The sequence below is a fragment of the Panthera uncia genome, assembly GCF_023721935.1.
Source record: "Panthera uncia isolate 11264 chromosome D3 unlocalized genomic scaffold, Puncia_PCG_1.0 HiC_scaffold_8, whole genome shotgun sequence".
Taxonomy (NCBI): domain Eukaryota; kingdom Metazoa; phylum Chordata; class Mammalia; order Carnivora; family Felidae; genus Panthera; species Panthera uncia.
Window position 1 is genome coordinate 52,287,645 of NW_026057586.1, and position 26,083 is coordinate 52,313,727.

Consider the following 26,083-nt stretch of genomic DNA (forward strand, 5'->3'; position numbering starts at 1 on the left):
TCCTATAGTTTTCAACATAGAGGTCTTTCACGTTGTTATTTAAATTCAGTCCTGGGGCGCCTGGGTGGCGCAGTCGGTTAAGCGTCCGACTTCAGCCAGGTCACGATCTCGCGGTCCGTGAGTTCGAGCCCCGCGTCAGGCTCTGGGCTGATGGCTTGGAGCCTGTTTCCGATTCTGTGTCTCCCTCTCTCTCTGACCCCCCCCTGTTCATGCTCTGTCTCTCTCTGTCCCAAAAATAAATTAAAAACGTTGAAAAAAAAAATTTAAAAAAAAAAATAATTAAAAAATAAATAAATAAATAAATAAATAAATAAATTCAGTCCTAATTATTTCATTGCTCTGATGGTATTGTCAATGGTGTAGTTTTCTTTCTTTTTCAGATAATTTGCCATTAGTATTTGGAACTGCTACTGACTTTTATATTTTAATACTATGTCCTGCAACACTACTGAATTCATTGGTTAGGTCTAACAGTTCTTTATGGAGTCTTTAGGATTTTCTATATATAAAATCATGTCATCTATAAATAGCGATAATTTTACTTATTCCTTTTCAATTCTAATGCGTTTTATTTCTTGTTTTATTTTCTTGGCTAGAACTTCCAGTACTAAGTTGAATAGGCGTGGTTGAGAGTGGGCACCTTTGTCTTGTTTCTGAACTTAGAGGAAGAACTTTCAACCTTTTACCATTGAGTATGATGTTAGCTGTGGGCTTTTCATATATGCCCTTTATTATGTTGAGGTACAATTCTTCTATAACTAATTTGCTGAGTTTTTATCATGAACAGATGTTAAATTTTGTCAAATGCTGCCTCTCCGTTTGCTGAAATTATGATTTTTTCATTCATTCTATTAATGAGTTATATCACATTTATTGATTCATGCATGCTGAACCATCCTTGCATGCTGCAATAAATCATACTTGATGATGGTGAGATCCTTTTAATGTACTGCCAAATTCGTTAATGTTTTATTGAGAATTTTGCATCTATATTCAGCAGGGATATTGGCCTGTTTTCTTATAGTGTCCTCATCTGTCTTTGGTATCAGGGTTATGCTGACCTTAAAGAATAACTTTGGGATTATTCCCTATCATTCGAAGGATTCTAAGGATTTGCATTAATTCTTTAAATGTTTGGTAAATTTCACCATTAAAATCATCTGGACTTGGACTTTTCTTCATTGGGAGATTTTAGATTCCTGATTCAATCTAATAATTGATCTGTTTTCCTGTTCAGATATTCTCCTTCCTGATTCAGTCTTGTAGGTTGTAAGATTCCAAGAATTTATCTGTCTTCTATGTTGTTAATTTTTTTGCCATACGTTGTTCACAGTAGCCTTTTATGATCCATTGTATTTCTGTGGTACCAGTATTAGTGTCTCCTCTTTTATTTATAATTTTGTTGGTTTAGGTATTCATCTCTTTTTTCTTTGGTTAGTCTAGCTTAAAGGTTTGTTGATTTTGTTTATCTTTTCAAAGAACCAACTCAGTATTAGTAATCTTTTCTATTGTTTTCTTGTTCTCAATTTTCTTTGTTTCTACTCTATTGATTCTTTTCTCCTAACTTTGAATTTATTTTGCTCTGTTTTTTCTACTTCCTTGAGGTGTATAAAGTTAGGTTCTTTATTTGCGATCTTTCTGTTTTCTTGATATATGCTTATATAGCTGTAAACTTCCCTCTAAAAATTGCTTTTGCTACATCCAGTAAGTTTGGTATGCTGTGTTTCCATTTTCATTTGTCTCAGGATACTTTTTCATTTCCCCTTTAATTTCTTCTTTGATAGATTGGTTGTTCAGGAGAGTGACGTTTAACCTCCATGTATTCATGACTTTTCCAGTTTTCCTCTTGTTGTTGATTTCTAGTTTCATATTTAGAGAAGATACTTGGTATGATACTTGATCATACTAAGACTTGTTTTGTAATGTAGCATATTCTCTCCTAGAAAATTTTCCTTGTACTCATGAGAAGAATGTATATTTTGCTATTGTTGGATAGAATGTTCTGTAAGTGTCTGTTGAGTCCCATTTGGTCTGTAGAGTTTTCAAACTGCTATTTATTCTGTCTGGATTATCTCTCCATTGTTAGGAGTGTAGTATTAAAGTCTCCAACTGTTGTGTTGCTGTTATTTCTCCTTTTAGTTCTGATAGAATTTGCTTTATATATTTAGGTGCTCCAATGTTGCTTGCATAAATATTTACAAATGTTTTATCTTTTTTATAATGTTTATTTATTTATTTTGAGAGAGAGGGAGAGGGAGTGCACAAGTTGGGGTGGGGGCAGAGAGGGAGGGAGGGAAAGAATCCCAAGCAGATTCCACACTGTCAGCACAGAGCCTACCAGGGGCCAATGTTTTATCTTCTTAGTGAATTGACCTTTTTGTCATTATATAATGACTCACTGTCTCTTCTTGCCATTTTTACTTTAAAGTCTATTTTGTCTGGTATATCTTTTTTCATCCCTTCACTCTCAGTCTGTGTCTTTAAAACTAAATTGAGTCTCTTGTAGGCAGCATATTTTTGAATCTTATTTTTTGTCCATTCAGTCATTCTGTGTATTTTGGTTGGAAAGTTTAATCCATTTACATTTAAAGTAATTATTGGCGGAGGGTGCCTGGGTGGCTCACTCAGTTGAGGGTCCAACTTTGGCTCAGGTCATGATCTCATGGTTCGTGAGTTCAAGCCCCACATCAGGCTCTGTGCTGACAGCTCAGAGCCTAAAGCCTGCTTCAGATTCTGTGTCCCCTCTCTCTTTGACCCTCCCCTGCTCACACTATGTCTCTCTCTCTCTCTCTCTCTCTCTGTCTCTCAAAAATATTAAAAATGAAATAAAATAAACAAATATTAAAGTAATTATTGGTAGGTAAGGACCTATTGCCATTTCTTTAATTGTTTTCTGTTTTGTAGGTCTGTTGTTCTGCTTGGTCTTTATTCTACTATCTTCTTTTGCAGTTTGATGATCTTTGGTATCAGCGTGCTTTGACTTTATCATTTTTTATGTATCTACTTTGTGTTGTTTCCTTGTGGTTATCATAAGGCTTACATAAAACATCTTTAAAACTATACCATTCTATTTTAAAGTGATAATTTCAATAACTTCATAAACTTTACACTTTCACTTCTCTTTTTACATTTTAGGTTATTGATGTTACAGTTTACATACTTTTTATATTGTGTTTCCGATAACAGATTATTTTAGTTATGGTTCTTTTTAACACATTTGTTTTTTAGCTATTAAACTAGAGTTGTAAATTAATTACACAGTACCATATTAGAAAACCAGACTTTGTATGTTTATCATTACCAGTGAGTTTTACACTACCTTCATATGTTTTTACAATGTTGATTAGCATTTTGTTGCTTCCACTCGAAGAACTCCCTTTAGCATTTCTTGTAAGGCAGATCTTGTGGTGGTGAACTCCCTTAGCTTTTGTTTTGGAAAGCCTATATCTCTCCTTCATTTCTGAAGGACAGTTTTGCCAGATAATGTATTTGGGGTTGACCTTTTTTTTCCTTTCAATATATGTTTCAACATAGCCCAGTTTGGGTTCAACCTATTTGGGGTCTTTTGAACTTCATGGATCTGGATGTCCATTTCTCTTCCCAGGTTTGGAAAGTTTTCACCTCTTATTGCTTTAAATATATTTTTTGATGGGGCATCTGGGTGGCTCAGTTAGTTAAGCATCTGACTTTTGATTTCATCTTTGGTCACGATCTCACAGTTCTTGAGTTCAAGCCCCACATTGGGCTCTCTGCTGACAGTGCAGAGCCTGCTTGAGATTCTCTCTCTTTCTCCCTCTGTCTCTCTGCCCCTCTCCCACTCACATTGTCTCCACCTCTCTGAAAATAAAGTTTAAAAAAATGGTTTTTTAATAAAAATAAATATACTTTCTGTCCCTTTCTCTTTCTCTTCTCCTTTTGAGATTCCCATAATGCAGATACTGTATCATTTGATGATGACCCGTAAGTCCCATAGTCTTTCTTCACTGTTTTTTCATTCTTTTTCCTTTCTGCTTCTCTTACTGGATAATTTCAAATGTCCTGTCTTCTAGCCCACTGATTCTTCTGCATGGTCAACTCTGATTTTGAAACTCTATTTAATTCTTTAGATAAGTTGTTTTTTTTTTTTTTCAGCTATCATTTGTTTTTTTTATAGTTTTTGTTTCTTTGTTGAATTTTTTGTTTTGTTCTTGAATGTTTTTCTTTATTTATTTATTTTTTTAATGTTTATTTATCCTTGAGACAGAGCACGAGCAGGGTAGGGACAGAGAGGGGGGGGGGGGAGACACAGAATCTGAAGCGGGCTCCAAGCTCTGAGCTGTCAGCACAAGGCCTCACGCAGGGCTCAAACTCACGGACTGTGAGATCATGACCTGAGCTGAAGTCGCATGCTGAACCGACTGAGCCACCCAGGCGCCCCACATGTTTTTCTTTTAAAAAAAAAAAAAAATGTTTATTTATTTTGAGAGAGAGTGCAGGGGAGGGACAGAAAGAAGGAAAGAGAGAATCCCAATCAGGCTCCATGCTGTCAATGCAGACCCCAACACAGAGTTCAAACCCATGAACCACAAGATCATGACCCAAGGCAAAACCAAGATTTGGACACTTAACTGACTGAGTCACCCAGGCGCCCCTCTTGTATCATTTTTCTAATTTTGTTTAGTTGGTTCTGTGTTCTTATAGTTTACTAATCCACTTTGAGAGGATTATTCTGAGTTAGTTCATAGATCTCCATTTCTTTAGGGTCAGTTATTGGAGTTTTATTCATTTCCTTTGGTAGTGCTATGTTTACCTTATTTTTCATGATCCTTGATTCCTTGTGATGGTACTTGCACATTTGAGTAAGTGGTCTCTTCTTCCACACTTGAGAGGATCTCTTTGGCAGAGACAGTTCTTTACCAGTCAGCTCAGATTGGGTTTTTAGATGTGTCCTTATAAACGTGGGATTTGTATCAAGGTCTGTTTTTGGGAAAGGTCACTGTCCATGCTCTGAGGATAGGGGAGAGAGGGAAGTGCTGCTGTCTGAGAACAGTTAGAGAGGACTGCTGGCTTGGTTCCCTGTCCAAGTGGAGCTATAGGGTAGGCTCCACAATTTCCTGGTCAGGCTTCCTAGATAGTTGGGACCAGCTACTGTACTCAGCTGTAGGCAGTGCTAAAAATTAGCTTCCCTGCTTTGGTGGGGCAGGAGAATAGCCCCAAAGCCTCCATGGCTTGTTTGGGATCTGAAACCAATGGTATAAGTATGTGCTGAAATCCCTGGACAGAAGAGGCTACCACTGATTTTTGTCTACATACAAGGAAGGCCATGAGCTATGCTGTCTCTTCAAGTGTCACTGTCAGTAGGGCTGTAGGATGGGCTACACAGCCTCACATATCCTCTTATTAGGTTTCCTGGTCAGATGGGCTGAACAGTGTAAAAAGCATTGGACAAGACAGCAACTTAGATTCCATGCCTAGGAAGGGGGGGAGGGGGGCATATACATGCCCCAGGATTAGAAAGACTCTTGTTTGGGGATCAAACTAGGCAGGACTATGCTCTAAGTTCCCTGGCCTAACAGGCCACCATCTCAGCAGATGGTAGGACAACCAGTCAGATTCTCTACTCCAGTGCCACTGTAATCAGAGTTACAGGGTGAGCTAAATATACTCCTAGGTGCTCTGGTTAGGTTTTCTGGTTAGGTGGGACCAGAGGCTGTATTTGGCTTTGTGGGCTACTGAGATTTCCATGAGCTCTGGTTAGGAGGGTTGGAGGCTGTAGTCATCAGTGGGCAGGGCTGTGGATTAGATTCCCTACCAGAGTAGAAGAAGGAGGCAGAACAGACCCCAAGGCCAGCAGGATTCTTCTTGGGTAGCTAATCAGGCAAACCTTTGGCCAGACTAGGTTTGCTGGCTTGGCTCTGCAAATGAACAAAGCCCCAGCCAAGCTCTCTTCACATGCTCCTGAGCTAGGCAGTTATTATGTAGGTGCTCCAGCTAGGCTTTCAGGTTGGCCAGGGCCAGAAGCTACACTAGCAATGGGTGGGGTCGTGAATAAGTTCCCCTGCCTGAGCAGAGCAGAAGAACAGACCCCAAAGGCTCTTTGTGGTCTTCACTTAAGCCAACCCATGCCCCAAGTTTTCTGTCCAAATGAGGTCACCAGCTTCCTCTGTGCATGATCAGTTCTGCCTTCCAGGCTCTTAATTCTAAGTGTTTCTGAGCCAAACAGCTTTTCAGGTGTCCCAGCTAGGCTTTCTGGTCAGATGGGGCTAGGAGCTACAACCGAGCAGTGATTAACTCCCCTGCCTGGGCAGAGTCGTTTGTCCCTGTATAAGGGTCTTTTTGAACTTTGCAGAGTATCAACAATATTCACGTGGACTTTTGACATGACAACACTTTCTTTATCTACCCCAATGACAAGGTAGAAGATTCTGTTCTTAATCTTGGGCTCTGCTATACATGTCTTTCAGATTTAGTTAAATCTGATTGTCACTTGAGACCTTGTCAAAGGAAGAAGTAAAGGATGAGTTGATAGAGCTCACCTACATCCATCTTAGATATACAAAAAAGTCTTATGAGTGCCTTTGGAATAGGAAAGGTGTAGATACAGCAAGCAGCTCTGGGCTAAGAACAATATTCTCGCTCAGGAATCTGGTGTGTAAGTCCTAGGATAAGAAAAGTTAATGAAATATTTTTAGCAGAAACCACATTCTTTTATATTCCTAATGCATAGTCCTTTTCTTAGAAGCTTAGTGTGCATTATACTAGATACACGTTTATATCTTTATATTTTATAGCAAATTCACTTATGTTTTCTAGAGTATTTTTCATGTTTGGAAGGTTATATTTTAAAACAACTTATAGGGGAACCTGGATGTCTCAGTTGGTTAAGCATCTGACTCTATTTTAGCTCAGGTAATAATCTCAGGGTCGTGGTATCCAGCCCCACAATTGGCTGTGCACTGGGCATGGAGCCTGCTTAAGATTCTCTCTCTCCCTCTGCCATTTCCCACTCGTTTGCTCTTTCTCTCTCTCTCAGAAAACAAAAAATATAAAAACACGTGTTCCAAAATGGAATTTCTTTGCCTTAAAAATTTTTAGCCATTTTCTTTTTAGCTTATCAATTATAAATACCTGAATATTTTGCTATAATGTGTTCTCTATTTTTCATTTTCAAGCTTTAACAATTGTGTTTCTAAAGATTTTCTATTATAATCAATCTGAAGTTCAGATTTATACATACCAAAGGAGTCTGTTGTTGATATGTAAGCACCAAACTTGAATTCATAATCTTTCTGGTTCACCTGTGGCAAGTTTTTTTTAGATTCTCAGAGTTGCATTAAAATGTGTGTATATGCTTTCAATGGATTAATAGCAGCATAAAGATCAGCATATTTTATAGAACTAAATGTGGAATCCATCCTTTTTTAATCCTAATGGATTTAGTTACTAAAATATCAAAAGGATTATATTTTAAGGCTCAATAAAATAACGTCTCAAGAGACTTTCATTCATGCAGTAATTTAAATCCTTCTAAAAATGACACTAAAACAAATTTGTCAAAACATGAAAACTATGTGTTTTTCTCTTAACCTTTATCAACTTAAATATGTTGCTTGTGTACTTATCAGTTACATACTGCCATGAAAGAAAGCTCACCATTATTTGATGATGGACAGCCTTGGGGAGAAGAAACTGAAGATGGAATTATGCATAATAAGGTACCACAAACATGAGAGTTATCTTGGTATTATTAACTGTGTCACTATTGAAATTAGTCTTTTGTATAAGTTGTCTTTTTGCTTCCTGAAAAACTTCTAAAACTGATTTTTTTTTTTTTTATGTTAATAGAGGGATGCCTGGGTGGCTCAGTCGGTTAAGCATTCAACTTAGGCTTAGGTTATGATCTCATGGTTCATGAGTGTGAGCCCCACATTGGATCTCCACAGAACCCACTTTGGATCCTGTCTCCCTCTCCCTCTCTCTGCCCCTCATTTTCTTATGTGCTCTCTCTCTCTCTCTCAAAAATAAACAAACATTTATAAATAAATAATAAGCAAACAAATATTAATAGATTTACTCTTGGAATCACATTGTAATTTCTAAAACTAAGTAGGCATAGAAATTTCAAATGTTGGGGCTCTTGGGTGGCTGAGTTAGTAAAGCATCAGACTTCGGCTCAGGTCATGATCTCATGGTTCGTGAGTTCAAGCACTGCATTGGGGCTTCAGCACAGAGCCTGCTTCGGATCCTCTGTCTCCCTCTCTTTGCCTCTTCCTGGCTCATGCTCGAGTGCTCTCTCTCTCTCTCTCTCTCTCTCTCTCTCTCAAAAATAAGTATTAAAAAAAAAAAAAGGAAATTGAAATGTTAACTAAGTTAAAAATGCAATGAAATTAGAAGTAAATCATAACATTATTTTATGTATAGATGTAATATTTCTTTATGTTTTAGAATGAAGATATCAATACTGACAACATAAGTCTAATATAATTCTTTGCCAATACAAAGCATAATCTTTGAGTCTTAAAATATTACATTGTAGGTTTTTTGTTTTGTTTTGGCCTTTTTAGTTAACCATATTGCCACTTAGATCTGAGTTATCACTTCAAAAAGGGGTTGAGATAAAAGTAAACAGGTGGCCAAAATTGGTTCCCAAACCATACTTTATTGGAACCGAAACTATGTAACTAACCCCACCCTGTTTCCTAAAATAAGCAAATTTACGTGTGTAAATGGAGCAAATACCAACTCCAAGGAATAGTTTATAATATTGAAATTAAACATTAATGTGCCCTAGTACATGTAAAAGATCACCATGCAGGTCCCTAAGAAGAAAAACTATTTTCTGTTTCTAATTCTAACCTACGCTCTTTGAGCATTTGACTTGAAAGTGGCAAGAACTTCAGTTTCATCTTTTATTTCTACCTGGGAAATAGTTCAAAGAGGTATCTGAGTTTTTTTGTTTTGGGGTTTTTTTAAACAGAGAGTAACCCTGCCTTTTACTGGTTCAGCAATGACCCCTGCTGGTGAAACAGTTAGAAAGCCTTTGATCCTACTTGAGAGAATTTTCCTCCCATGTTGCAATATGTGTACTGCACTACATTTAGTTGTACCTCAGTTTTCAAGCCAAATATAATTACAGCATTTATTAAATATTAATTTTTGTATATTTATCCTAAAGGTTAAACCAGTAAAAGGTATTTTCACTCTTTTAGCTATTATTTCAGATGACAATATACAAAGCAGCACTTTGGAAATTATAAAGTGCTATTTTTTAATTAAAGAGGGTTATCAAAATATCCAGTTTCACCAGATTCTTTGCCTCAGCTTTGTAGATCCAGAAACTCAGTTTGTTACTGGCAGAACATTTGACTGCAGAAATTCAATTTGTTTTTTTAATCTGCAAAATCAAAATTGACCAAGCTTAAAGAAACTGATTCATTGTCACCAAATTCATAAGAGACTGATCTGAAAGAGAATGAAAATGTATTAATTTATCATTAGTGGTATACCTTTCCAGTTAGAAGAATGCTATTCAGGGTATCCTTTCTATATCAACCAAATAATATGAAGGTTGCTTAATTAGAGAATCCACGCAAAGGGAATTGGTTTGTCTTGAGGGATATTTCTTTCATGTAGGCTTTGGAAAATTCTGATCAGCCATCCTCACCTCCTAACAAAGTATGCATCTTCAAAGTGACCAAAGCACCACATAACTACAAACTGTAGTGTTACTTTCTTTTGGATAAATATTAAGGATTCTAGTACTCTACTGTTTAGATCTCTACTAACCATGCCACTTTTGAGACTGAAGTAACAGTGTATTTATAGCCTTCATTCTGATTTTCACAGCTAGACATTGTCAGTTTGATTGTACCTAGGTGATCATCAATTCATTTACCTTTTTCATAAGGTTCATTCATAGGGATGATCTACCCCTAAAGATAAGTGTGCATTTTATGTTGAATTTATTTTTTTTTAATGTTTTTTTTTTTTTTTTTTTTTGAGAGAGAGACAGAGCAAGAAGGGGGGGAGGGGCAGAGAGAGAGGGAGGCACAGAATCCAAAGCAGACTCCATTCCAGGCTCTGAGCTGTCAGCACAGAACCTGACGCAGACCTCTAACCCACAAACCATGAGATCATGACCTGAGCCGAACTCGGAGGCTTATCCAACTGAGTCACCCAGGCACCCCTGAATTACGTTTATTAATAAGCTTCCTTATTTGACCTCAAAATTCTGAAGGTGTGGTTTCTTTACTAAAAATCACCATTATCCAAATTTAAGTGTTCTTTTCATTCTCATTCACATTAGAAACAGCAGACTAAGCAAGTCTGTGTAACATAATTATATATCCTAGGTTTGTGTCTCATTTATAGGAGTTCATATAACTACTTAGTAGTCTTGACCTTTCTTTTTTTAATTCAACTTTAAATTCCCACTTAGAAAAATGGAACACACTAAATAGAGAATAATGGCTTTTTCTAAAATCTGCTTAACCCAATCAGTTGTTTTTGGACTACACCATAAAATGCTATGAGAGTTTCATGACTGGTGCCGACAGCTTTGAAGAGATGAACACAGAGTTGCAGTCAAAGCTGAGTAAGTGTTCTCATTCCTAGTGTGCATGCTTTTAGTCATGTATTAAACTCTATTCATGGAGCTATAGCTTATTTAACCACACCCAGTGTTTAGATGAGCTATTCTAAATTTGTCTGGATGCCTACTGATTTTTGTCTTCATTGTTTCTTTGATGGAGAAAAGCTAGTTAAGCTGAAAGAATGCTGATGTTAGAGTCAGACCTGAGGCAAAACCCCTTCCTGCCTATGTGACCTTAACAAATTAATTAACCTGTCTAACAAAGTTTTGCAAGATTAGGTGGCTGTGTACATAAAGTATCAAACACACTACCAGGAACACAGAAGGTAATCACCAAATGTTATTCCTGTGATATCCCTATAATATTCTTGCTTTACTGTTTGAGTAATTAAAATTAATGGGCCATTATATTTCCAAAGAAAAAAATTCTTTATTTTTCCACTCAGTGATAATCTAGTGACATTCAGTATATACTAGCTAACTCTAAAATGTTCCAGAGGTATTCTTTTACATTTCTTTCCTTTTATTGACATAGTCTTGTATATAAAATAGTAGAACTGTGGGTAAAATAGATAAATTTAATGGAATCAGTGGAATCCAATGGAATCAATCCAAACAGGAGAATATCACCTTGCCACTACTGGCAGAAAAGTTGAAAGCATTTCCCTTATGTTGCCATGGGATGTATCTTGCTGAAGTAACAGGACAACTTCAACTTGTCCAACATAAGAAAGGGACCAAGGTAAATGATGTTTCATTTTAAAAGAGGAAAATTCACAGTGATCTAATATAAAAAGCATCTAGTGAAGTTTTGGGGGTTTTTTTCATAATTAGTTAAGCCAATTAATAGTATTCATTTATTCAAACGGTATTTATTATATGCCTACATTGGGCAAGCCACCATTTAGGCACTGAGAATACAGTCATGAATAAGAGATAGAAAATCCCTGCTCTATGAGGCTACCTCTAACAGAGATGATAATCAAATAACTGTAAACCAAAGGGTGGCAAGTACTATGAAGAAAAATAAAGCAAGGTAAGGGAATAGACAGTGTAGTAAAGGGAAAGGTTTGCTATTTTAGAGGGTAGTATATCCTTCACTGGTAGTATTTTGACCAGTCTAGAAGGAAGTGAGGGAGAAACCAGTGGTGAAAACCTGGGGGAAAATGTTTCTAGACAGAATTGAGATCTCACTAAGTTTTGGGGTTTTCTCTCCAGAGGATTTATTTAATGTAGATGCTTCCAAGCTGGAATCATTAGCAGCAAAAAACAAAGCATTGAATGAACAGATTGCAAGATTGGAACAAGAAAGAGAAAAAGAACCGGTTAGTAAACATGCTTATTATCAGTGGGCTTATATACTTAGCTCTTTTGGATTTTTGGATTTCCTTAGATAGTGCCAGCTATTTCTTTCCCTAAGATATAAATAAATAGCAAAATAAGCTTCTTAAAAGTTAATTTTTTTTTACATTGGACAGAACTCCCCATGAAAACATGTTTGGTGTCTCTAGAGCTTTGTTTTCCCTTGTGATTGATCAGTCTTGTGCTAATGGTGTTCACAATATGATGAAAGAGTCTAACCTACTTACATAAGACCAAAAAGATCTTTTGAACAAGGTCCCCATGTTACACACCTCTAGGGAACACTATTTACAAGAAGCCCTGAGTTATGTAGTTAATGAAAAGGGAATGGTGTTAAGTGGGTTTATATAATATATTATATTCTTAGGGTTTTCTAAAAGCTAAATGATAATATCCAGATATCTAATTTTATTTTGTGTATTATATTATTGAACTATCTAGACTATTCTGTAAAATATCAGATTTTAAATGTTTGTGCTCCTTCATCCTGGCCCTTGACTTTTTGTATCCCAAACTGACTTCCTGAAAAGTACATCTTAATTAGGTAGGAATGCCAAAGTTTCCTTTTAGTTCTTTTGACTTCCTCTAAAAGTGAAAGGAAAATGTAATATACTTTTCTCTAAGATGAATTTAAATAATATTGTGTCACTTTAAAGTATGGAATGGTTATCAATAAGAATAATAATGTTCTTTTCTTTTAAAGAATCGTCTAGAGTCATTGAGAAAACTGAAAACTTCCTTACAAGCAGATGTTCAAAAATATCAGGCATACATGAGCAATTTGGAGTCTCATTCAGCCATTCTTGACCAGAAATTGAATGGTCTTGATGAAGAAATTTCTAGAGTAGGTAAGTACAACCAATGAATGCTAAAAGAAGACATTCAGACTGGAATGTGGACTTCCTGGGGTTTATCACATGCAGAGAGAGCTTTGTCATCCATATCTTTTTTCCTTTAATGGTGAGTGGCTATAGCAGGCTACCAAGTTTTCAGTGCCTTCTACATGTATTAGTTTTCTGAGGCTGCTATAAAAAAAAAAAAACAAAAAAACACAAATTTGGTGGACTAGAACAATAGAAATTTTTTGGCTCACAATTTTAAAGGCTAGAAGTCCAAAATTTAGCATGGCTAAGCTTCCTCCAAGGACTCTAGGGGAGAATTCATTCCTCATCTCTTCCAGCTTCTGTTGTTCTTGGCATTCCTGAACTTTTGGCCACGTCACTCCAGTCTCTTCTTCATCCTCACATTGCCTCTTCTGTGTATCTGTCTCTCCTCTTCTCTTTATGTTAATTTCTCTCAGCCTCTGTCTTTTAAGGACATTTGTGATGGCATTCAGGACCCACTAGATAATCCAGGGTAATCTCATCTCAAAATACTTAATGTAATTATACCTGCAAAACCCCTTTTCCAAATAAGGAAATGTTTATAAATTCCAGGGATTTGGACTACATAACTTTGGGTGGCCATTAATTAGTCAACCTACTATACCTTCTAACGTGTTTTCAGGTGTCTGATTTTTTTGAAGCAAAGAGGGACCTAACTTAAGAACATATACTACCTGATATAAATATTTATTCTATTCCACCTTGTAATTAGTAAACCAGATTCTTTAATCTTTGCTGGCTTCAGTCTACTACAATTATCTTATGATCCATCACTGCCTCCTAAGCTACTTGGCAGCTTAAGCTGATTGCAAAGTAAGATGAAAAGATGGAACTACTATAATTCTCTGTAAGGAAGAGCCCAACTAAAGAACGTTTGTTTATATTCTTGTGTGTTCCTAACTTTGTTTTCATAAGCACATATCAGTCATAAAACTCTAATAATACTGTGACACATGAATTGATTGATAGTTCTGTAGTGCCAGAAGGAGAGCAAAGAAAGGTATCCATAAACGGCAGAGCCATTGGATGGCACTTTACCAAATGAATAACTCTGTGGACCTACTGTGCTATTTTTTCCAGGTGTTTGCCTGCTTCAGTTTTATTCTTGTAGGATTTTACAGGCTGTGTCTTTCCCACATAGGATTTGTGTAGCTAGTCCTTAGGATATTTGATTTATTTCTTAGTCTATGGAATATTGACCATCTGTCAAGTCAAGGATAATATTTATCTGGAGTATTTGTTTAATCAGTTTATTTTTTTCCAAACTCTAATTACATATATTAGATTTGCTCTAAACCAACTCTAAATAATTTACACTTCGTCCCTAATGTTTGTTCTCCGTGATGACAAGAAGCCATAGACTAATTTTTTATTACAGCAATATTTGTAATTAAATCAATAATTTATAATATTAATACTCTGTCTTCCTCATTGGTATTTAATTAAGACAATTTTCATACTTTCTACTTGTGAGAGTTTTTTTCCAATAATTACAAGCTGAAGAGATGAGAGAGATACTTTAGCAATCATTTACCATTCCAGATTGACTTAGTTTGAGATAATTTGATAACTTAATCTAAAATGTTTTTATTCTGAGTATTTTAACTTTATTGATTATTTAAAGTCATTTGTGGCCAAGAATGAAAGAGACCTATTTAAACTGTATGGATAATGTACATTGTGGATTTTTTGTGCAGATTCCTGTGATAAATATAACAAATTTTACTTAAACCAGCTCTTAATTTATTTTGAGCTCAGATTGGAGCTTTCCAAGTATAGTGCTACAACTGAGTTATAACAAAGCCAAGATCTTGATCCTGTCAGCCTTTGGGGTGATTCTCGTGGCCCCTTTGGTCATGAACTTCCTCATCCACCTATCCCAGACTGCTTAAAAGTACTATCATATTCTTTATAAGCTATGAATAACAAAAGGTTAGAAAACACTATTCTGTATAACCCCAAATATTTTAAGTTTGAAAACTTCTTTCTCTTTCATGATCATTTCCTGTTTGTAAGTACCATTTTGTCTTAGTACAATATAGTCATTTTTTGTTACAAATTTTGGTAAATAGACAAAGCAAGAACTTAACCATTATAGTTACTTAATATCTGATAAAACTACTGAAAATGTCAGTGAAACAAGAATAAAGTGATGTATTTAAATACAAATTTTTTTTTGTTGTTTGTGAAAAACTGGTGGGTTTTCTGACTTACTGAAGAGAATCATACAGGAGTATTAAAAGCATTTGAATTGAATACCAGCAGTCTATCCCTCTTAAGTGTAGTAATTCTCAATCTTAATCATTATGTGTGGGGCCATATTTTTTTCATATAGCACTTTCTGAAAATCATAGCAAGCCAATAGGGAAATATATTCCTAACATAAAACTTTAATTGTACCATCTTTCAGGAATGTTATTAACAAAGTGAGATCAAATAGAATTATCCCCCCCCAAAAAGAAGAGAAAATATATATATACATAACTTGGAAATTTAGAAATCTTAACTCTATTAAATAATGGCATCAATTTCTTTGTATGAATTGAAAGAACTTAACAAATTCTTTTTCAATGCAGAACTAGAATATGAGACAATGAAACAGGAGAATACTCGCCTACAGAATATTGTTGATAACCAGAAGTACTCAGTTGCAGACATTGAGAGAATAAATCATGAAAGGAATGAACTGCAGCAGACTATTAATAAATTAACCAAAGACCTGGAGGCTGAACAACAGCAATTGTGGAATGAAGAGCTAAAATATGCCAGAGGCAAAGAGGCGGTATGTCATACCATTTTTAGAGTGGCAACTCAGAACTGACAGTTTGTAAAGACCTATCCCTGTTAAGAAAAGCTGAGTGGGTAGAATAGATTGGCTAAAAAGGTAAAACTTTTTGCATTGACATTTTACTAAAATCCACTCATCCTTTTATGTCAAATCAGTAACACCCCAATTTCTTTCAGTCAGATTTAAGTTAACTATGTTTTTTAGCAGTGAACCAAGAAATAAAAGTCTCTAAAGCCATGAAAATAATTTTCATAAACCTTGTGCCTTTCATTCAATGTGAGTCCATTCTTCCTTTACTTATTTACTATTCAAACATTTATTTAACACCTGTTGTGTGCCACTTAGAAGAAGCTGGGCTTAGAAGAAGCCAGACTCCACTCTCCCCTTGAGAAACTTCCAATCTAGTCAATATTTTTCTACCATGAGATCAGACCCCGTTTGCATGGGGTACTGAGGAAACATATAGTATGCCTAACCCAGATGTAGTGTGTGTGGTGTGGGGAGATGTATGAGGTGATTTTTAGAAAGGCTTCCTTGAGGGTGCCTGAGTGGCTCATTCAGTTGGGTATCTGACTTCAACTCAGGTCATGATCTCACAGTTCATGAGTTCAAGCCCATGTTGGGCTCTCTGCTGGAGATAACACCTGAACTGAATTGGGAAGTATAAGGAAGAGTTATCTTGGCAAGGTTAGGGGAGTCAGCAAACAGCATGATGGCCTCTGGCATCAGAATCTTTTCATATGGCTGCAGGTTAATAACAAGGGATAGGGACACGTAGCAACAGATAAAGACTCAAGAGAAAAAGTATAGACTAGATGATAAAGATTCTTTTCTTATTTAAAAGTTTGGACTGTATCCTAGAAGTTCCAAAAAGCCCTTAAGATTTTTAAACAGATAACTATATTTCAGAAAGATCTTGTTTTTGGTCATGTGAAAAATGGATTGGAAGGGAGCAAAACAGATAAGGATCTTTGGCAGCAATGTGGTGAGAAGTTATGAGCTGAATTTAGAGTGTATTAGTGGAGATTCAAAGAAGTAGGTGGATTCTGACTACTTAGGTAGAGTAAATAAGACTCGATGAAAGAAAAGGGATACATTCATAGTGTCTGGCTTGAGCAATGGGACAAGCAATAGTAAAACTCACTCTGAAATAGAAGTTGCCAGTCAGGAATGGAAATGGTATGCTGACCTGTTATGTCCATGGGGTGTGCAAGTGAAAATATCTACTAATCTATTATGTATCTGAACCTCAGGATAAAATAATGTAGGTTTGCAATGTAGATTAAGTAAAACTCAGTATGTATTGTGATTGAAGCCATAAGGGTAGATGAATTCACCAAGGAAAAATACATAGGAAGAAGGGAGCACCAGCATCTTGAAGGACGAAGTTCCCTTAAGAGAAGCCTAAAAGAGACTGAGGACTAGCCAGAGAGGTCAAGAAGATAGAAGCTGAGAAAGGAAGAGTCAGGAAGGAATTAACAGTGTCAAATGCAATAACAGGATTTAAACATTTCTGTCAGATTCAGTAACGGCAGTCACTCTCGAACTTTACCACAACCAAATTATTTGACTTTATTTCAATTTTGTAGGTAGTACATTATCCTTTTAGCCAACATTGTTGAAAAAGTGGGCTCATTGACCATATGAATTTCTAGATAATTAAAGTCTGTCCTTATTTTTGTTGGCAGTCCCTTATAAATGTTCCATACTTCTGCCTTGCTTAGCTATGCACTATTTTTCTTACTTTTTTTTAATGTTTTTTTATTATTGAGAGTAAGAGAGATAGAATGTGAGCAGGGGAGGGGCAGAGAGAGAGGGAGACCCAGAATCTGAAGCAGGCTCCAGGCTCTGAGCTATCAGCACAGAGCCCAATGCGGGGCTTGAACCCATGGACTCCGAGATCATGACCTGAGCTGAAGTCGGATACTTAACTGACTGAGCCACCCAGGTGCCCCTCTCTTACTTTTTAATGTAGCTCTCAATAGACGTGAACTTTTTCTTAATGGTTCAGCATAATTTATGGACATGACACCAATGTATTCTAAAACAATAAGTTAACAAGTTGTCTAGGGACCAAATGTTTTCCTATCAAATAATTCCAAAGTGATCTTTTTTGCTATATACACTATTACATTCCTAAGAAAAAAATACGTAAGGTAAGGCTCTTTTTTAAGAAAAGGTAGTAAAACATGTCTTTCTAAGGGCTCGCTCTCTCTCTCTCTCTCTCTCTCTCTGTCTAAGTTTATTTATTTTGGGAGAGAGAAAGCACGAGCCAGGGAGGAGCACAGAGAGAGGAAGAGAGAGAATCCTAAGCAGGCTCTGGACTGTCAGCACAGAGCCCAACACAGGGCTCAAACTCATGAACCTCGAGATCATGACCTGAGCCAGAATGAAGAGTCAGACACTTAACTGACCTAGCCACCCAGGTGCCCCTCTCTCTCTCTCTCTCTCTCTCTCTTTTTTTTTTTTAATGGAAAAAAACAGACTACAGAGTTTCAAAATTAAATTTTGGTTTGAAGTTGTCTACCCTAATATTTGTTTATCTATACAGTAGGTATAGTACTAAAATTTATATTTCACTGAGAAAAATTTAATCTCTGTTTTGTTCCAAAAGTAATGAGGTTTTCTCTTCTACTACTTCAAACACTTTCCTTAGTACATTATTTCTTACATATATTTACCGCTATTGTTAAAATAAAAAAAAAGTAGTTCAAAGAAAGCAGCTGTTTTTGCCCAACAAGACAATACTAGTTTTTAATCCTGGTCACCTTATAAAGTATGTTATCATTATAGGCATAATACAATAGTTTCTTTGTCAGGTTTTAACTATTCTACATTTTTAAAAATCTGTATTTTACACACCTACATATGTAATTTTTAATGTGGAATGGACAGTTCAGCATGAGCAGTAAACATTGTCTCCTTTTTTAGCCCTATTTCACCATATTTTTGCTTTGCCTTGCCTATCTGTACTCTCTCATCCTCCTTATCCTCTACAGAATCTCTGTCCTGTGTATCAAGGAGAAACATAGACATTTATAAGAAGTAGACTATAGTGGTGATCCCAGAAGTCTTTGAACCTAGAATTTGGTAAACCTATATTTTAACCCTGGATTTGCCATTGCATACCTGTGTGACCTCAACCTGTTATCTAACCTCTCATAGCCTCAGTTTCCTTATTAATAAAGTGAGGTGTTGTTGGACTACATCAGTGAATCTGAAATGAGTTCCTTCAACATACATTAACGAATATATTTTTTCTCTCAAGCACTATGTGGGAAAGGGGAGGTTATGAATCTCTGGACCAGGTGAACTCTTAAGTTTAGCTAGCTAAAATTAGCTGTATAAATACTGTTTATTTGGAAGATCAGGATAAAAGAAGAATTTTTTTTTTTTTAAAGAAGAATATTATTTAGGAAATAGGTAAGCAGTGATCTAATGAGGGCCAGAGTAGGCCATAGACCAGAAAACCTTAGGGTACTAAGAGAGAGAGAGATTAAAGAATGATAGCAGAATGTAACAGCTCAATGTAAACATTTATCCATCATCTTTTTTTTCTGAACTTATTTTTATTCCGCATGCCACCTCTGGCTGGTAGTAGCCTTCTGGATCTATGTTGAGATAGACACTGAGCCTGCATCTGCTCATCAGGAAAAGGTGTGATCAGTTTTCACTGTCTTAATTGGCTGTAGAAAGAATAAATGTGCCACACATTTACTCTCCCTGCAATAAGACGTGATGAAGTGCATGGGCTTGTGAAAGCTGTTTTCATTTAGATAAATAAAATGTTAGTGAAGAACAGAAGCAACTACCTCTAAAACCATTTAGTATAAAGACAAATAGAGCTACATATCTTAGTACTCCCTAGAGAGCTACCGTATTACAAATTGGAGTAGTTTAAATTATTTCCTGATTCATTAGTAAGAAATCTTAAATGTAATATATATCTGCTAAATGCCAAGTACTCTTCTAGGTCCTGAGGGGATGCAGCTGCTTTCATTGAGCTCACAGTGAAAGTGAATAAATATGTCAGGTAGTAATAAGTGCTATGAATAGGGGCGCCTGGGTGGCTCAGTCAGTTAAGCATCTGACTTTGGCTGAGGTCATGATCTCACAGTCCGTGAGTTCAAGCCCCACATCGAGCTCTGTGCTGACAGCTCAGAGCCTGGAGCCTGCTTCAGATTCTGTGTGTCTCTCTCTGCCCTTGCCCCACTCATGCTCTGTCTCTCTCTCTCTCTCTCTCTCTCTCTCTCTCTCTCTGTCAAAAATGATAAACAAATATTAAAAAATAAAAATAAGTGCTATGAATAAAAATAAAGTAAGAGGATTAAGAAATTTGGGGGGCTACATTTGAGCAAAAGCCTTTCTGATAATGTAATTTGAACAGAGCCCTGAAGGAAGGGATAGAGACCAGGTAATATGGAATTGTTTTACTAAAATATTTTTCTTAAGGGGTGCGAGCCTCCTTAGGATTCTCTCTCTCGCTCTCTCTTTGCCCCTACCCCTCTCATTCTCTCTCTCTCTCTCTTTCAAATAAACATTTTTTTAAAAATAAAATATTTCTGTTAAAATAACATTTGAGACTTAAATGATTACATTTCACTTATTTTAGATAAATGAAATGTTTTATTTTTTAGGGGCTCCTGGGTGGCTGTCAGTTGGTTAAGCATCCGACTTTGGCTCGGGCCATCTCATTGTTCATGGGTTCAAGCCCCACATCAGGCTCTGTGCTGACAGCTCAGAGCCTGGAGCCTGCATCGCATCCTGTTTTTCCCTCTCTCTCCACCCCTCCCCGGCTCGTGCCCTCTCTCTGTCTCTCAAAAATAAAAAAAAAACAAAAAAAGAAATGTTTACTTTTTAAATTGATAAATCCAGGGGCGCCTGGGTGGCTTAGTCAGTTGAGCATCTGACTTTGGCTCAGGTCATGATCTCACGGTTTGTGAGTTCGAGCCCCACGTCAGGCTCTGTGCTGACAGCTCAGAGCCTGGAGCCTGCTTCGGATTCTGTGTCTCCTTCTGTCTCTGCCCATCCCCCACTTGTGCTCTGTCTCTGTCTCTCAAAAGTAAATAAATGTAAAAAAAAATTTTTTTGAAAGATAAATCTAAAGTTTGTGTTTTTTCATGATTTCTCTGCCTGACACTTTCAAAAGTAAATTTCAGTTTATACCTAGATATGGATTCTTGTTCCGAGCTATTTGGAAATGAGAAGAACATTAGGAAGAACAGTAAGATAAGAACAGATAAGAAAGAACAGTAGGATATTGCTTACTAATTATAGTTTTTAAATTACCCTACAGATTGTGAATAATATCTTTCATTCTTATATACCAAATTACAAAACTAAAAAAAATACGTATAATTTTTGTGTAAAATTGCAGATGCCAGTTGAAAACCATATGGAATAGGACTATTTGGTTTACTTTAACATTTATTTTGGTGTTCTTACAGATTGAAACACAATTATCTGAGTATCACAAGTTGGCCAGAAAATTAAAACTTATTCCTAAGGGTGCTGAAAATTCCAAAGGTTATGACTTTGAAATTAAGTTTAATCCTGAAGCTGGTGCCAACTGCCTTGTCAAATACAGAGCTCAAGTTTATGTAAGTAATCATGAGATTAATTAATCTTCAAAAGATTTTTAAATGATATGATTGATGTTTATTTATTTATAACTAATAGTTTAAACATCAGCCTGTTCATGACTGAGGTCAGAGCATGGAAATAAAACACTAAAACCTTTTATCTTCCATCTTTTTGATAGTTAGAAATCTATTATACTTTTCTCTTTGAATTACAAAGCCTTTTCTTCCTCTCTACCTACTTTATCAATTCAACTATCCGATAGAAACTTTGATTACATTTAAAATACACACCAGGATTATAAAGAGAAAAATTACCTGACTCTTAATCTTAAATTGATACTTGTCCCAATAGAGACAGATATAAATAAATAATTGCTATATATGTACTTTATTAGAAATGTTTACAAGATATGGTATTGATCAATTCTTACCAGAATTAAAGAGAAAGAAAAGTTTCTACAGAAATGGTGAACCTGGAATGAAGTCTTAAAAGATGAGGTATTTATTGGGATGGTCTGTGGGAAAGAGTTTCAGGTACAAGGACACACATGAAGGCATGAAATATAACAGGACATTAAGTAACACCAGTAGTCAATAATGAAAAGTGTGCACCTAATTTTTAAATATGTCCAAGGATGTAATTTGGAGAAGAAAATTTTTAAATCGTTCTATTGCAACTTCTTAGTTATTCACAGATATTAGTATTTTATTAGCCCCCACAGAAATGTCAACTTTCAAAATACTTAGTTTTCGAATAAAGAATATCAGAGTATAAAGCTATGCATTTTTCCCTTGAGAATCATTCATTCAATACATTATTTATTGAGTACATATTAAGTTCCATACCAGCTAGGTGCTAGAGATGAAACACCCAGAAAGATACAGTTCCTACTTTCCCAATGATCACAGTTTATTTGGTGAACAGACTGTGATTAAATAAAGTCAGACTCATTTTCAATAGAAAAAATCCACCCAGTAAACATTTAATCTTTTACTGAATTGTTTCTCAAGCAATAGCTGGGTAGGCAGGTAGACAGACACTGGTGCAAGAAAATAAAACCTACATCAAATCAGTATAGGAAGGATTACCCAATACAAAAAGAATGCATATTCTTGGAAAAGGGGAAAGTTTTTCTGTGATCTTTGGACATAGTTTTACATAATAATAGAACAATAGAAATAGAAATAGCATCCAGAAGGTGCAACCCAACCGTCACAAATAATATTTGGAGAAAAGTTCTTAGATTAAAAAGGCATTGCATCTTTCAAAGAAAAAGAGCAGCCAAAATTAAAACTCCGCAATTAATAACTTCAAAAGACCTACTAAAAACATAGTAACATAAAATTTTCTTTTGGTGATGAAGATGATTTGGAACAAGAGGCGGTGTGATTACACAACATTGTACTAAATGCCACTAAACTATACACTTTAAAAGAAGTAGTTTTATATTAAATTCATTTTAACTTAATGATTTCAGTTTAACCATTTTAAAGTGAGTTTGACCTCAATTAAAACATAGTAATGGCAAACTATTCGAACAGAGGACGAACATAAGGAATGCAAGCAGATTATGAGCTTCAAGACTGGTGAACATGTGGAGAAGTAGGGAGAGTGGCACACCCAGAGGGCATGGAAGCTCTGCATCCCTTTCCGAGTACCTTACGCTCTGCATCTCTCCCATCTGGCTGTTCCTGACTTTTATCATTACTTAAATAAACTGGTAAACATCTGCTTATTCTGGACACCCATCTTGCTTTTTTTCATGGAACAACCTCCCCTGGTTATCTCTCCGCAGTTGTATTTCAAGATCTTCCCAGTTCTTTTTGCAGCCTCAGACTCCTCCATGTGTAACTTATTCAGTCATTCCCTGCTGGCGGATATTTGCTGTGTTTCAAGTCTTTTCTATTACAGTGGAGTTCCAATGAATAGCAAAAAGAAGAAATACAAGCAGATAATTGTGAAACTAAGCAGTTGAAAAGGATTAAGAGAAAAATACAAATTGTTTTCAAGAAAGATAGTGCATTAAAATAAGTATACTTATAAAATGTTTAAATAATAGCAGTGTATCTCCAGAATGGATAAAGCAAATCTAAAATATTCCAGGTATTGAAAAGCAAAAGCAAGTTGCATTCTACAGTTAGAAAAATTACATTGAAAATTAGTTTTATTGTCTTATTTCTGATGTATTAATTTAGTTTAAAAATATCATAACTTCACTTTTTTTCCTCCAAAATTGGCTCCTTCTATTGCAATGTGTAGATGCCTCATGAGAAATTTTGTAATTACATATATCATATGGATCTCCTAATCCTATGTCTTTTGTAGGTGCCACTTAAGGAACTATTGAACCAAACTGAAGAAGAAATTAATAAAGCTCTAAATAAAAAAATGAGCTTAGAGGATACTTTAGAACAAGTAAGTAACAAAACAGTTATTAAAAGCAAAAGTAAGGGGCGCCTGGGTGGCTCAGTCGGTTAAGCAATGACTTTGGCTCAGGACATGATCTCGCGGTCTGTGGGTTCGAGCCCCACGTCAGGTTCTGTGCTGACAGCTCAGAGCCTGGAGCCTGCTTCGGATTCTGCGTCTTCCTCTCTCTGTTCCTCCCCTGCTCATTCTCTGTCTCTCTCTGTCTCTCAAAAATAAACGTTAAAAAAAATTTTTTTTAAATAAAAAAAATAAAAGCAAAAGTAAGATATTTAACACTTAAATGTGATTTGTAATTTTTAATTGTTAAGGAATGAACTTTTAATAAGATATTATAGAAAATGAGAGTTGGGTATACCCTTGACTTGGAAACATTTGAAGTAATTTTTTAAATAACTTAAACATTCTAGGCTTTACATATCATTGATGAAGTGATACGAAACTGAATAAATTTCCCTTGACTTTAAATGGAGAATTTCCTCCTTCAACTTGAAATAATTTAATATCCTTTTTTTTTAAGTTTTATTTTTATTTAAGTAATCTCATACCCAGTGTAGAGCTCAAACTCACAACCCCAGATCAAGAGTCGCATGCTCTTCCAACTAAGCCGGATGGGCACCCCTTAATATCCCTTTTTGTGCTAAAAGGAATTTGACATGGCTCCCTTAAAAGTAGATATATATCATTTGGGGCTAGAGGCTAAGTAGCTATGATAAATTAAGAGATTTTTATTTACCAAATTTTTCACTCCGCACCATGAAATTCAGGGGAACTCAAATGCCTATAAAAGTCTATTTCCAAAAACAAGTTTCAGAAAGTTCCTTCTTCTAAGATACTTGAAACATGATATGACCAATATCTCTCAGAGAGAACAGTACTATCAATTTGGTAATCTTTAAATATTGTTATACTTGATTAAGAAAAGTTAAGAAGCTACTTCTCAACTGCAAACAAAAGGTATTGTTTATGTGACACCAAATAATTGAAGGAAAACCCCAGTTAATTCATATCTTCAAGAACTATTGTGGCATTTCAAGATACAAAATCCTATCTTTACCAGGAATAGAAATTTTTTTTTCTCATCTGGAAATAAAACCTATGCATTAAACGAATAATTATGCAAGTAACCCACGTTTTTTACATGTTAACAAATTGTATCAAGATTTACTTTGTATTAGAAAGAATTTCCAATCAAAAAAATAGTAAACTTTGTAACATTAGATAAGTGGGCAGTTTCATGATACTATTGTTATTATAATTTGGGGTTTCTGTAACATCACACATTGGAAAGAAGGAATTGGGACTGCTTTAACAGGTACTCCACAGATGTGACTGTTATTCAAGATGAAGTCTTCCCTTAGCTTCCTTCAGTTTGATTTCTCTCTTCTGTTGGAATGGGCACTAAACCTATAGATTTTCAAACTGAATTGAAACTTTTTAAAACTTTTTTTAATGTTTATTTATTTTGAGAGAGAGAGAACAGGGGAGGTGCAAAGAGAGAGCATTCCAGGCAGGCTGTCAGCACAGAGCCCAGCACAGGACTCGAACCCACACACCACAAGATCATGACCCAAGCTGAACCAAGAGTTGGACGGTCAACTGACTGAGCCACCTAGACACCCCAGACTTGAAACTTTTTAAGGGCTATAAGCAGGAAATTTGGGGGGGTGAACAAAATGGGGATTATAAGATGTGTACTATAGGCTGGGCCCAATATTAATATTCCAAAGGTAAATATAACAAGTTTATATAAAATGTAAACTACCATTTGGAGAAAAAAGACTGACCTGCGGTTATGCTAATCAGATTTGCATTTTTGCAAAACCCCTTTGGGCATAGAAAAAAATGACTTGTGGGGAAGCAACTAAAATTGTTAAGAGGTTAAACCAAAGTACGAATAGAAGGAAGTGGACAGGTTTAGGAAATGTTGAGGTAGAACCCAAGCATTTTTGATGGACTTTTAAAGCTAAGAGAGAAAGAAGCACTGACAGTGGCTTCCATTTTCCCGGTGCGGGTAACCCTGCAGAGAAAAAAATGAGTGCATGTGACCAGGAGAGTACTAGAGATGTTGAGCTTACTGTTTACAGAAAATAGACCTCCAAAAGGAAGCTGAAACAATAGATTCAGAACATAGGGGAGAGATCAAGTCTAAAAATACACATTTCAGGGTCTTTACCATATACATGATACTTTGAAGCCAGATGTGAGTGATATTTCTTAGAATATGTAGAGGAAAGTGGCAGAGGATTAAATCTTGAGAAATAGCACCACTTAAGCAATTCAAGGAAGGAGATTATGGGGAAAACTCTTAGAAGTGGACAAAATAGTTGGAGATCACTGGAAGAGAAAATGCTATAAAAGCCAAAAGCCAAAGTAGGGAAGACTTTCAAGAAAGTCCTGATTTTAACTAAACTACTTATTGTAGTGTTAGTTCGTTCTCTCTCTCTCTCTCTCTCTCTCTCTCTCTCTCTC

The 26,083-nt window shown here is 35.9% G+C and overlaps 1 protein-coding gene across 2 annotated transcripts in view; it reads left to right on the forward strand.

Moving 5' to 3' along the window:
• NDC80 (NDC80 kinetochore complex component) overlaps positions 1 to 26,083 on the forward strand; it is a 62,302-nt gene that overhangs the window by 8,648 nt on the left and 27,571 nt on the right. For both annotated transcript variants that reach the window (XM_049620371.1, XM_049620372.1), the window contains 7 exons: positions 7,605 to 7,694; positions 10,480 to 10,573; positions 11,789 to 11,895; positions 12,636 to 12,780; positions 15,393 to 15,598; positions 21,052 to 21,204; positions 23,513 to 23,602. In XM_049620371.1, coding sequence (XP_049476328.1) covers positions 7,605 to 7,694; positions 10,480 to 10,573; positions 11,789 to 11,895; positions 12,636 to 12,780; positions 15,393 to 15,598; positions 21,052 to 21,204; positions 23,513 to 23,602 — 885 coding nt within the window. The remainder of the gene's footprint in view (positions 1 to 7,604; positions 7,695 to 10,479; positions 10,574 to 11,788; positions 11,896 to 12,635; positions 12,781 to 15,392; positions 15,599 to 21,051; positions 21,205 to 23,512; positions 23,603 to 26,083) is intronic.